General features: G+C 53.3%; 1 protein-coding gene across 3 annotated transcripts in view; it reads right to left on the bottom strand.

Annotated features, from left to right (window-relative positions):
• STOX2 (storkhead box 2) overlaps positions 1-9,017 on the bottom strand; it is a 209,822-nt gene extending 200,805 nt beyond the window's left edge. For 2 of the 3 annotated variants that reach the window (XM_055131531.1, XM_055131585.1), the window contains exon 1: positions 4,776-9,017. In XM_055131531.1, the coding sequence (XP_054987506.1) occupies positions 4,776-5,127 (352 nt within the window). In that variant the 5' untranslated portion in view covers positions 5,128-9,017. The remainder of the gene's footprint in view (positions 1-4,775) is intronic. The other variant, XM_055131410.1, reaches the window with a different exon arrangement.
• Between the last annotated feature and the right edge of the window lie 3,613 nt (positions 9,018-12,630).

Raw genomic sequence — 12,630 nt, forward strand, 5'->3', positions numbered from 1 at the left:
AACGACAAATTTAGCAGATTCACCCCCAGCATCAACCAGGAAAGCAATCCTGAGCAATCAGTACCACCACCACCACCACCACCCCCCTCGGTTCCTCCTGTCAGCCCGGAACCCACAAGCATGGGCCTGAAATCCTGAGCCAGGACTGGAGGGAGGGAGAATGGGAGAGGAAGGGAGAGAGGAAAGCAGGTAGGGAGGGAGGAGGGAGAGAGGGAGGGAGAGAGGGTGGAGGGAGGTAGGGCTGACGGAGGATGGGAGGAAGTAGGCTTGATATACTCAGCTCCTGAATGCCTTTCCCGCAGAAAGGGGGGTCCAAAAACTTGGCCTCGTGAAGTCCATAGAAGGAACTGGAAATGATATGGGTGTTTAGGAAAAGTTTCACAGGAATACTTTACTTTAAGATGGCAAATATGTGTGTGTGTGTGTGTGTGTGTGTGTGTGTGTGTGTGTTTAGGACTGGAGCGATAGCACAAGAGGTAGGGCATTTGCTTTGCACGCGGCTGACCCGGCTTCGATTTCTCCATCCCTCTCAGAGAGCCCGACAAGCTACCAAGAATATCTGGCCCGCACAGCAGAGCCTGGCAAGCTACCCGTGGCATATTCGATATGCCAAAAAACGGTAACAAGTCTCACAATGGAAACGTTACTGGTGCCCGCTTGAGCAAATCGATGAGCAATGGGACGACAGTGCTACAATGCTACACACACACACACACACACATATGATTCATAAAAATAATGGTATGGACAACTAGAAAATAATGACTCAAAGTGTGCCCCTTCACTGTTTGAACTTAACCCTAAGGCTGTGACAGAAGAGGAACGGGGTGGGAGAAATACAGCAGTAGTCAGCACCTGCCTGGCAGGCCCGTAGCCAGGCACATTCAAACCCCTGACATATCACATGCTCCCCCCCTGCTCCACCAGGGGCCACTCCGGAGCACAGAGCCAGGAACAGCCCCTGAGCACCACCGAGCGTGGCCCACAGCCAGTGCCACCAAAAAGGAGGTGGTAAGTGTGTAAAAGTGACCCCGGGTGTTCTACACGCTGCAGCTCACTGCACTGAGCAGGCAGCCCAAGCCTTCTCGTGCCTGGTCACCACCACAGCGCTGGCAAAGGCTCAGCGGGGCTCAACTTAGGTGACTAAATACAGAGAGCACAACTAGGGGGTGGGAGGGAGCAGGGGCTGGAGCCCCCCTGGGGTGCCCTGGGGTTCCTCTTGGTTCTAGACTCAGGGATTACTCCTGACAGTGCTTGGGGGGCCACACAGTGCCAGGAATGGAACCAGAGTCGCTTACGTGTAAGACAATTTAACCCCCAGACTAAGGCTCCGGCCCCAGAGCAGTTTTATTATTTTTAATAGTTTTTTTTTCATTGAAGCCCTGTGAGAGGGACCCTTACAAAGCTGTTCGTGATTAGGTTTCAGTCATGCAGTGTTCCAGCACCCATCCCTCTACCAGTGTATATTTCCCAGCACCTGTGTCCCCAGGTTCTCTCCCATCACCCACCACCTCCCCTCCCCCAGCCTGCCTCTATGGCAGACACTTTTCTTCTCTATTTTTCTCTCTCTCTTTCTCTCTTTCATCCTTCAGAGCAGTTTTAAAACATAGTTTCCTGCACACATGCCCATACCCCCTTGGAAGGTTGCAGAAAACTAAGTCTGGGGACCGGAGCAATAGTAGAGTGGGTAAGGCACTTGCCATGCAAACAGGCTCCATCCCCACAGGGTGCCCCGAGCACCACCTCTCGGTGCCCCAAGTGATTCCTGAGCACATAGTAAGAGTAAGCCCTGAGCAATGCCTGGTGTGACCCCAAAACAAAAACTCGAGTCCGAGCCTTGTTTCCTACACATGTAAAGTGGAGTATTTCCACAGATGGGTTGAACAGTCTACTGCATTCTTCCTTGGAGATGCACTCTTGCCAGCTCCTGGTTTAACTGGGTCTTCTCCTGGTGCCCCAGCTCCCACCTGGCACCACACAGCTAGTAATAGCCACCACCATTCTATGATGGCTGACAATACTTCCTCTGAAGGTACCTTAGAATGGCACTTCTTATGATAATACCACCTACAACAATACTTCCTATCATGGTACTCCTCAGGATGATACTTCCTTTGATGGTACTACCAACAATACTCCCTATGATGGTACTCCTCAGGATGATACTTCCTATGATGGCACTACCTACAACAATACTCCCTATGATGGTACTCCTCAGGATGATACTTCCTATGATGGCACTACCTACAACAATACTCCCTATGATGGTACTCCTCAGGATGATACTTCCTATGATGGTACTACCTACAACAATACTCCCTATGATGGTACTCCTCAGAATGATACTTCCTATGATGGTACTGTCAACAACAATACTCCCTATGATGGTACTCCTCAGGATGATACTTCCTATGCCAGTACAATAGTACTTCCTATGATGGTACTCCTCAGGATGATACTTCCTATGACAATGTTACTTACAATGATACTTCCACTGATGGTTCTCCTTACAATGACACTTCTGGTGATGGCTCTGATGCCAGTGGCACCCACCATGCTCCCTGGCCAGCTCACCACAAACATCAATCAACAGTTATTTGGAATCTTTCAAATCACCAAAATAATTGTCTTTGGTTAATATGACAGATCACATCTTATGAATTTAGAAACTCTGAAGAGATGACAGAAAGGGACACACAGCAGCCTATTAACAAAGCACAACAGACTGACATGACATCAAGAGTTTCAAAACAGTAGGAGGGGAGTGAGCAGGGACAGAGAAATTAGATTGGCATGGGCGGGAGTGGTAGTACTGTGGGTCGGGGGCTTCCCTTCATCCCCAGCCTCCCACGGGTCCCTGAGTCCCTCTGGGAGTCATTCCTGAGTGCAGAGACAGGAATAAGCCCTGGTGTGGCAAAAGAAAGATTAGCGATTGTTTTTGCATTATACTACTTTTCCTTAGGACTGAAACACTCCCAGCTAAAAAGTGAAAATCGAATTCAGTTTTTAACGGTAAGTCAATTTTAAGAAAGGAGCAATGTAGGCAGCCTAGGAAAAGGGCCACAAACCCTCTCCCTCCACCCGGAGCAGAGCACGGCGCCAGAACCTTCACCTTGGGCCCCTGAACTAAGCTGCTTAATTACAGGGAGTTCGAGGAGGGTTTTGTTAAAGCGAAAAGGGGGGGAAAATAATAATAAGGCACTTCTTGAAATTCAACACAGATTACAAAACCCGAGACACAAGCTCAATTCTACTCAGTTAAGTACAAGCTTTGTACAGATTTCTGCTGTGCAAAGCAGACGCGACACATGTGAAACTGCTGTTTGCCACCTGCACTGAGGCTGACGCCTAACCAGGTAGAAGCTGATCCTAGCAACCCCGAGCAAGGAAAAACAGTGGCTTTCTGCGGCTTTCAACGTCTGAACTTTTGACCTCCTCCCCAATGTCGCAAGGAATTCCTTAACCCTGGCACTGGAAAGAAAAGCCCCTTTATTCTTGCACTCCTTCCATAAAATACAGATCTTGACGACGTAATCTGTGCCCAAAATTAAAAAAAAAAGTAAACCACTAAAATGGATGGTCTAAACGCTACAGAAAGGATTTGCAAAGAAAATAAAGCAATACGAACCCGCTGGCCCAGCAGCCGTGGGAGCGCGGCGACTGTCTGTTCTTCGCCGCCCCCGTTTGGCTCTTGCACGGCGGTTCTTTCCTACTGCAAAGCCGACAAGTCCCCCCAGAAGAGCGCGCGCAGGACAGGGACGATAAACACCGTATCAGCGGGCTGGGAACTAACCTGCACGTAAACTTCCACCGTCGCCCGCAGTGACCCGACGCGTCTGCAGAGGCAGAAGCGGTGAGGGGCGGCGGGGATGCGGGAGGCGCGCGGAGATGCGGAGAGGCGCGCGGAGTGAGTGGACATGCGTGGGGGTGCAGGGAAGAGCGCGGGGGTGCGAGGAGGCGCGCGGGGTGCGGGGAGGCGCGCGGGGTGTGGGGAAACGCGCGGGAGTGCGGAGAGGCGCCCGGCGATGCGGGAAAGAGCGCGGGGGTGCGGGGTGAGTGGAAACGCGCGGGGTGCGGAGAGGTGCGCGAGGGTGCGGGGAGGCGCGCGGGGTGCGGAGAGGCGCGCGGGGTGCGGGGAGGTGCGCGGGGGTGCAGGGAGGCGCGCGGGGGTGCGGAGAGCCTCGCGGGGGGAAGGGCGTGGGTCGGGGGTAGGCGAGCGGGGGTGCGGGGAGACGCGCGGGGTTGCGGGAGACGCGCGGGGGTGCGGGAGACGCGCGGGGGTGCGGAGAGGCGCGCGGGGTGCGAGAGGCGCGCGGGTGCGCGGGGGGAAGGGCGTGGGGCCGGGGGGAGGCGCGTGGGGTGCGGGAGGCGTGCGAGGGTGCGGGGAGGCGAGCGGGGGAAGGGCGTGGGGTGTGCGCACCTGAGCCGGCCGCGCACGGGGAGCTCCCTCTGCGCACCCCTCTTGCTGGTACCCACGCCCGCGTCTCCGGAGCGTGGAAAAGCGCCTGCACCGCGTCCCGCGAGCCTCGGGCGCCGCCGCCGCGCGCGCCCCCTACCTGGCGGCCACATCCAAGCGCCGCCCCGCCGGGGCACACAGCCAGGGAGGCTCCCGCGGGCCGCGGGGGAGCCCGGTGGGCAAAGGGGAAAAGCCCCCGGAGTGGGTGCCAGCCAGGTCCCCGAGCTCGACGCCTCCCACGGCCGGCCTGCACGAGTTAGGAGCGGGGCGGCCGTGTCCACTGTCCACCCCGGGGCGCCCGCGGCGGCACTGGACTCACCGAGGCAGCGGATGTGGAAGCCGGAGGGTGGCCGCAACGCCCGGCGCGTCCAGCCCTCGCGCAGCGCCTGCAGATGCTCCTCCTTGCCCTGGATCAGCAGGACCTGCTCGTCGATCCAGCCCAGGAAGAAGGTCTCGGCCACCGCCGCCGTGACCCTCTTGTTCCAGAAGTGCTGCATGTTCTCGGCCTTGAAGTCGGCGAAGATCTCGTAGCCGATGTGGTGCCGGGACAGCTGCCGGGGCTGCGCGGGGGGCGCGGGCTGCGCGGACCCCGACGCGTCCCCCGCAGGGCGCTCGGCCGGGCCCAGGACGATGGCCAGAGAGTGGGGCGCGATCTGCAGAAACTTCTCCATCGTTCCGGGCGCGCCGAAACCCCCCCGCGCTCACCGCTGGCGCCCGCTGCTGCCGGGAGCTGCCGCCAGGATGTCGCTGGAAGAGAGGGGAGAGTTAGGGTCCCCCCTGGCCAGGCCGGCGTGGACCGCGCCCCCCCCCCCCCGTACTTCTTGCACCGCGGTCGTCCCCTTCCCCGGCCCCTCTGGGGGTGCGATGGGCGGACACCCGGGGGGCGAGAGATGCGGAACTCCCCGAGCCCCAATTTCGCGCGCGTTACCTGCAGCTCGGGGTCCCCCTCCGGGCACCGCTCATTTTCCGGCGTTTGCGCCCGCGCCTCCCTCGGCGCCGGCGGCCCCGGGTAGGGGCGGAGACGCGGCGGGAGGCGGGCGGTTCGCGCCGGGGCCGGGGAAGCCCCTGGGCTGCGCTGGGCCGCGCGGGAACCCCGGGGAGTAGGACGTGGCAGGCGGCCGAGGCGGGGCGCGCGTTGGAGGTGGCGCCAGGGGGACCCCGGGGAGCCCCGCGGGCCGGAGGGACGCGTGGCGACACTTGGAGGCTCCGTCCGCGCGCGCTGCGCGTGTCGCTCCTCCCCACGCTCCACCCTGGCCCACCTCCTGCTGGAACAAGTGGATCCGCCAAGGGCTGGCGCTAGCCTTGCAAGTGGCGTTGGAATCCCTACTCCGTCAAGCACCGGGAAATGGTCGCTCCCTGTTCCCCAGCCCCCTGCCGCCTACTCCCTCCGGGAGTCCCAGTCCCCTCCGTGACGCACCCACCGGGACCCAGACCACAATGATACTGGGTTTAAACTGTTTTCGTTTTTAAACGTTATCCAGCCTGTGTCTGTACCAAACAGCTCTGGGTGACTTTGCAGAGGGGGAAGGCAAGGTGTCATGGATCCACAGGACTCAGCCGATTTGCAGGCTCACCAGTGGGTCATCTGCCACTTAGGTCTCTGAGTCTCGAGGTGGAGTTGGGGGGTTGGCACATTCCTCCTCTGCTCTTGCCTTGGTCATGCTGTCATTGTCATAGGGGCTCCCAACACGCATTCTTTGGGGTGGCGCTTACACTTCTGGCTCACCTTGGCCACGATGCTCTCTGGCATGGTGCAGGTGATTGCCGCTTGGCTGTGGCACGCACTGGTCCGGCTGTGGCCGGGCCTTCTCCTCGCCCCCCTCCCATAGTTCCAATGTCCTCCCCAGGGTGCAGCTGCGGTTGCCACCTTGCCCAGTGGCAAGCGTTGAGCTGGGAGGGATATTGTCCAGACCAGACATGACCATGCTTGCTGGGGGCATCTGCTGTTTGCCTCGGCGGGGAAAGGTGACTACCGGCATGGGCTTCAATCCTGCTGAAGCAAATCTTCCCGCCCGTTTCCCCTCAGCAAACTGGGAATTAAGTTCCACTCCATGGTGCCGATGGAGTGGGGAGAGACTCGAACCGGGACCAGGGGCCGCGGAGCACTTGGCTTGCATGTGTGAGACGCTGGGTTCCACCCCTGGCCCTGCCCAATTACACAAAGACTCAAGCAAGGATGTGGATGCAGTGACCCCAACGGTAAGGCTCGGGGCATGAGAGTGGGTGGCACCACCGGCAGAGACACCCAGTGCTGAGACCTCTGGGGCCACGGCCTGGGTTTGGCAGGACGTAGATGGCTGGGCCTGGTGCGGGGTGGAGGCCTGGGATCCTGGGATGCACCAGGTCTTCAGGATACTCTCAGGCCTCCCCTGTCCCACCTGGTTGTTAGCGCCTGGCTGTTCCAGCTCCCTCGAGTTGCTGCCTGCTCCCCTTAGGAAGGTACACACTTGGAGAAAAGTCACAAAGCTTTTGTGAGAACCCAGTTCTCACAGGGGCAGAGAACACTCACCTGTCTCGCCAGACACCCCAGTTGACAACATTCCACTGCACTTGCTTTATTACACACACACACACACACACACACACACACACACACACGGGTTCCCCCTGCTATCCTGAAGTAGCCTGTTCCTTTCAAAGCTTTTGTAACGCCAATGGCATAAAGCAAGAGCGTTTGGGCTATACTGTAGCACTGTTGTCCTGTGGATTTTCTCGAGTGGGCACCAGTAACGTCTCCATTGTGAGACTTGTTGTTACTGTTTTTGGCATATCTAATATGCCACGGGGAGCTTGCCAGCCTCTGCCATCCAGGTGGGATACTCTCAGTAGCTTGCCAGGCTCTCCGAGAGGGGCGGAGGAATCGAACCCGGGTCGGCCGCATGCAAGGCAAATGCCCTACCCGCTGTGCTAACGCTCCAGTTCATTTGGGCTGTGCTATTAATTATAAGGATTTGGGGCTATAGGGGCTACACCTGGTTGTGTTCAAAGGCTATCCCTGGCTCTGTGACCTCTGGTGGTGCTCAGGGTGGGCTCCATGTAGTGCCAGGGATGAAACCAGGGTCTGGGGCCAGAGCAATACAGTTTGACTGTCCACAATAGCCAAAATATGGAAACAACCCAAGTGCCCTAAAACAGATGACTGGTTAAAGAAACTTTGGTACATCTACACAATGGAATACTATGCAGCTGTTAGGAGAGCTAACTCCTGCCATTGAGTACCAAATGCCCTGACAAGAGGGAATTATGCAGTGTTGATTGAAAGTGCTAGAAAAATCTTACCATTTATATGTGTGTATAAGATCTTATAATCAGAGGCTGAGAAAATATACTATAAGGACCAGAGCACATGCTTTGCATGAGGACACTCCAGATTCCATTCCATGGTCTCCTGGGAACCACCAGGTGTGGCTCAAAAACAAACCACACAAGGAAAACCCTGGCAGTGCTGTCACTTTGGCGAGGCATCCACCGCCCTGGTGGCTGACCATCCTCCCAGACTTCCCAAGCAGCCGCTCTGCTTCTATTATGATCTGAGTCTCCCAGAGTCAAGCTCCGGGCCAGAGCACCGGCCAATAAATAACACAGGTGGCGGCTGTCAGGTTTGGGAATGCCAATCCTGTCTCCCTGGCAAGCCCTGGCCCCCAATTAGGAATCCCCTCAAAGGTTCCACCATCATATTTTATTTTCTATTTTACTTTAAATAGGAGCCACGGCCAGCATTATCGGGGGAGAGGAGGCAAGGAGGTCCTGGGGTGAAACTCGGAGCCTTTCAATGTGCACGTTATCTCCTCTCTCCCTCCTGCTGTCTTCTGGCCCCTCCACTCTTCTCTTTTTTTTAAATATATATAATTTTTAATTTTATAAAGTAGTTCATAATATTTCATTACATTTAATATTCAAACACCAATCCCACCACCATGACACCTTCTCACCACCATATTTCAGATGTTTCCATCCCGAACCCCAATCCCTGCTCTAAAGCAGAACCAAAATAATATATTTTATATTGTTCTTTATGAAAAACCACTGAGAATGCTACAAAAAAGTATCCTTACACCCTCCGCCCAGATGTGACCCCGAGCAGCCACATGCATACGAATAGCTCCTCTGTTCCTGAACACCTATGATCTCGGAGGCCTACTAACTACTTTTGGCACCCAGAGGCTTCTTGCAGAAATGCCTCTAGACTGTGAACTAAGCTACAGCCCCATGCTGCCCTAGAAGGGGAAAGGTTTTTCTCTCTTGGCCTTTCCTTTGGCCGGCGGAAGTGTGGCGACTGCTTTAGAAGGCCCACTAAACAGAGGTATGAGCTGGCAGTGATGTGACTTCTGGCAGAAATTTCTCTGGACTTAATTACTAAAATACCAAAAATCAAAAACCACATGGCCGCTGTTGTGGCTGCATGACCTCCTAGGCTCTTCATTCTCAGCAATGGAAAACAAATTATCAAATGATGCCTTTTTTGGCAGGTCTGATTGTTGGGGGGAAATTCAAAATAATAATAGTGAGTTTTCTGTTGAAATATTGAATGTAATTAAAGTAAAGAGAAAGTAAAGTGAAAATCATCAGTCACACAGGCGGAGGGTGGGGGTGGGATGGGGGGGTATACTGGGGTTCTTGGTGGTAGAACATGTGCACTGGTGAAGGGATGGGTATTTGAGCATTGTATAACTGAGACTTAAATCTGAAAGCTTTGTAACTTTTCACATGGTGATCCAATAAAAAAAATTTTTAATATTTTAAAAGTATCCTTAGATGGCAGAGTGTAGAGCTTGTTGTATTTCACCCCAGAGCCATTAAGCCCTTCTATAAGAGAGATCACTTACATGTTGTTAAAGATTGAGCCTTGTGTGCTTTATATGTAGCACTGTAGCACTGTTGTCCCATTGTTCATTGTTTTGCTTGAGCGGGCACCAGTAATATCTCCATTGCGAGATTTGTTGTTACTGTTTTTGGCACATCGAATATGCCATAGATAGCTTGCCAGGCTCTGCCGTGCGGGATGGAGGAATCAAACCTGGATCGGCTGTGTGCAAGGTAAATGCTCTACCCACTGTGTTATCGCTCCAGTCTTGTGATATCTAGATAGATATAGATATAGATACAGATAATTTGTATCACTTGTCATCCCATTGATCTTCAGTTTGCTTGAGCGGGTGCCAATAATGTCTCCATTTGTCCCTGTAGTGTGCTAATGTAGCCCAGTGGCATCTGCTCACTCCAGGAACACGAAGAGCCTGAAACCATTTGTTCAGGGTTCTGATGAAGAAGTCTGACCATCTCGTAGGTGGGCAGCCATGCAGGTTTTTGACATCCCGTGGAATCCAGTCCATAACAGCTCTAGTTCAGTAGTCATCTCTAAATCGCATTACGTGTCCGGCCCATCTGACTTTTGACAGCTTGGCAAACGAGACAGCATCCCTGATTCTTGATCGTCGATGGAGGTCAAAACTCCAGATTCCTTCTTCACTTGAATGAAACGTGATATTCCCAGCATAGCTCTTTCGATTCGTCTTTGGGATACCCGAACAGTGTTCTCGTCCTGTTTGCATAAGGCCCAGGTCTCTGAGGCTATGTTAGTACAGGAAGAACAGTGGAGTCGAAAAGATGTGCCCAGAGCCAGAGGTTCTTCATCTCTTAACCACTTCTTTGATGCTCTTGAAGGCGTTCCACCTGCTCTCTTCCTCCTGCACAGCTCAGGTGCCAGGTCATTTGCCATGTTGAGTTCTCGACCTAGGTACACGTAACTGCTACATTCAGAGATGTTCGTTCCATTGAGAGCAAATGGAATGTCAGAGACTAGTTCATTTTTCATGAACATTGTCTTTGTGAGGTTCAGCTGCAGTACAACCTTTCCACACTCACGGTCAAAGTCAGCCAGCATTTGTACCGCTTGGCTGATATTTGGTGTTATGAGAACAATGTCATCAGCAAAGCGGAGGTGGTGGAGTTGCCAACTGTCTATCTTGACTCCCATTTCTTCCCATTCCAGTCATCTCATGATGTTCTCGAGGGTGACACTGAAGAGTTTTGGTGAAATAGTGTCGCCCTGCTGAACCCCTCTCTTTACATCGATGATCACTTCTTTTTTTGTGGGGGGGGAGTCACACCCGGCATGCACAGGGATTACTCCTGGCTCTGCACTCAGGAATCACTCCTGGCGGTGCTCAGGGAACCATATGGGATCCTGGGAATCGAATCTGGGTCGGCTGCATGCAAGGCAAACACCCTACCCACTGTGTTATCACTCCAGCCCCCGATGATCACTTCATTGTAGAATGGTGAGATCCTGGTGGTGAATCTGTAATACAGCTCATGGAGGATCCTGATGTACTGAGTTTGAACACCCTGTTTGGCTAGGGCTTCGATGACTGCTTCAGTCTCAACAGAATCAAAGGCCTTCTTTAAATCAATGAATGTTAGACAGAGTGGCGTCTTGAACTCTCGAGAAACCTCAATGAGCTTGGTCACCGTGTGGATATGGTCGATCGTGCTGAACCCTTTTCAGAACTCAGCTTGCTCGCATGGTTGTCCTTCATCTAGTGTTCTGCCTATTCTATTCAGGATGACTCAAGTGAACAACTTGTAGATGATGGACAACAGGCAGATTGGGCGATAGTTGCCAATGTCATGGATATCTCCCTTCTTGTACAACAGGACAGTCCTGCTGGTTTTCCATTGGGACGAAACCTTGCATTCAGACAGGTAGCATGTGAAGAGTGGAGCCAGTGTATTGACAGAATACTGGTGGCAGATTCTTCAGGTGTTCAGGTCTGACCTTGTCTGGACCGGGTGCTGTACGGTTCTTTACCGACAAAATGGCGTGTCGGATTTTAGAAGGGAGAATGCTGGGAACGACATATCCATCCTGTGGAATTTGGTATGTGGGCAGGTAGACGTGGCTATTAAAGAGATCCAAGTAGAAGTCGTGGATAACTTTTCCATTGCCCTTCTGGGAGATGTGATAGATCCATCAGGACGTTGGAGGGCAGTCATCTTGGTCTTATAGTTGACAAAGGACAGGCAGGTGTTGTGCATACTTTTCCTGGCTGCATCAGCCAATACTGCATCGGCCAACACTGCTGCTCTTCTCTCTTTGAGATCTTCCTTTATTGCTTCTCTGCACAGCTTTTCAAGCTCAGACGTTAGTTTGTGATTGCCTGAGGCTTGCATCAGACCACATTCGTGAATGAGCTCGAGAGTTTCCGAAAACAGGCTACTTTTTGTGGCTTTCTCTCTCTCTCTGCATTCCTCACACAATCATGGAGGTGCTGAACCAGTCGATCATATTCCTCATCGTTGTTGTCAATGACAGCATCTTCCCATATTGCTGCAGCAGTGCCAAACAGCTCCCAGCTGGTGGTCATTCTGGGAGTTTTCTTCTTAAACTTTGCAGCCCTTTCTCCCCGCTCTGTGAAGTAGAATTTTGCATGAAAGAGACAGTGGTCTGATCCTGTTTGGAATTTTGGAACAGTGACATCAGTCAGACAAAATGGTCGATTGGATATGATGTGGTCAATTTCGTTGTGGAACTCTCCACCAGGAGACTCCCATGTCCAGCGTTTAGATTTGGCCTTCTGGAACTGTGAGTTACCATGGATGGTCTTGGTCGACATGGTAAACTCAGTCTCTCACCCTGTTTGTTCCATTCTAGACCCTGGGTCCCAATGTGGAGTTCTTCGGATGACCTTCCAAGTCCTATCTTGGCATTAAAATCACTGACAGTGACCTTGTAGAAGGTGTGGTCTTCTTTATAGAACTTCTCTAGCTCCATGTAGAACTTCTCAATTTCTTCTTCATCGTAGTTGGATGTGAGGGATCCAGGCTCAACGTGACCCGGAAACAGAGATCCTCTGCCTGCTTCCACCAATGTCCAGTGACCCAGGGGTCACAGCCATAAGACCTACCCTGCCAGCACCAGATAAATTCCTCAGGGGCCAATCTCCACTACACAACTGCTGCCACACTCCAGGCAACTTTTCCGGACCATGCGGCCGTGAAGCATCATAAACGCTTCCAACCCATTTCCCATCATTTCTGCACTATATTTGATGGAGTTCAAATATGAATATCAGAACACCTATAATGGTGATTGGAGGCTGCCCTAAAAGCCTCTATCTCTCTCAGAGAGCCCAGCAAGCTACTGGGAGTATCCCGCCCACACAGAAGAGCCT

Source organism: Sorex araneus, chromosome 1, assembly GCF_027595985.1.
Source record: "Sorex araneus isolate mSorAra2 chromosome 1, mSorAra2.pri, whole genome shotgun sequence".
In the NCBI taxonomy this organism is placed as follows: Eukaryota; Metazoa; Chordata; class Mammalia; order Eulipotyphla; family Soricidae; genus Sorex; species Sorex araneus.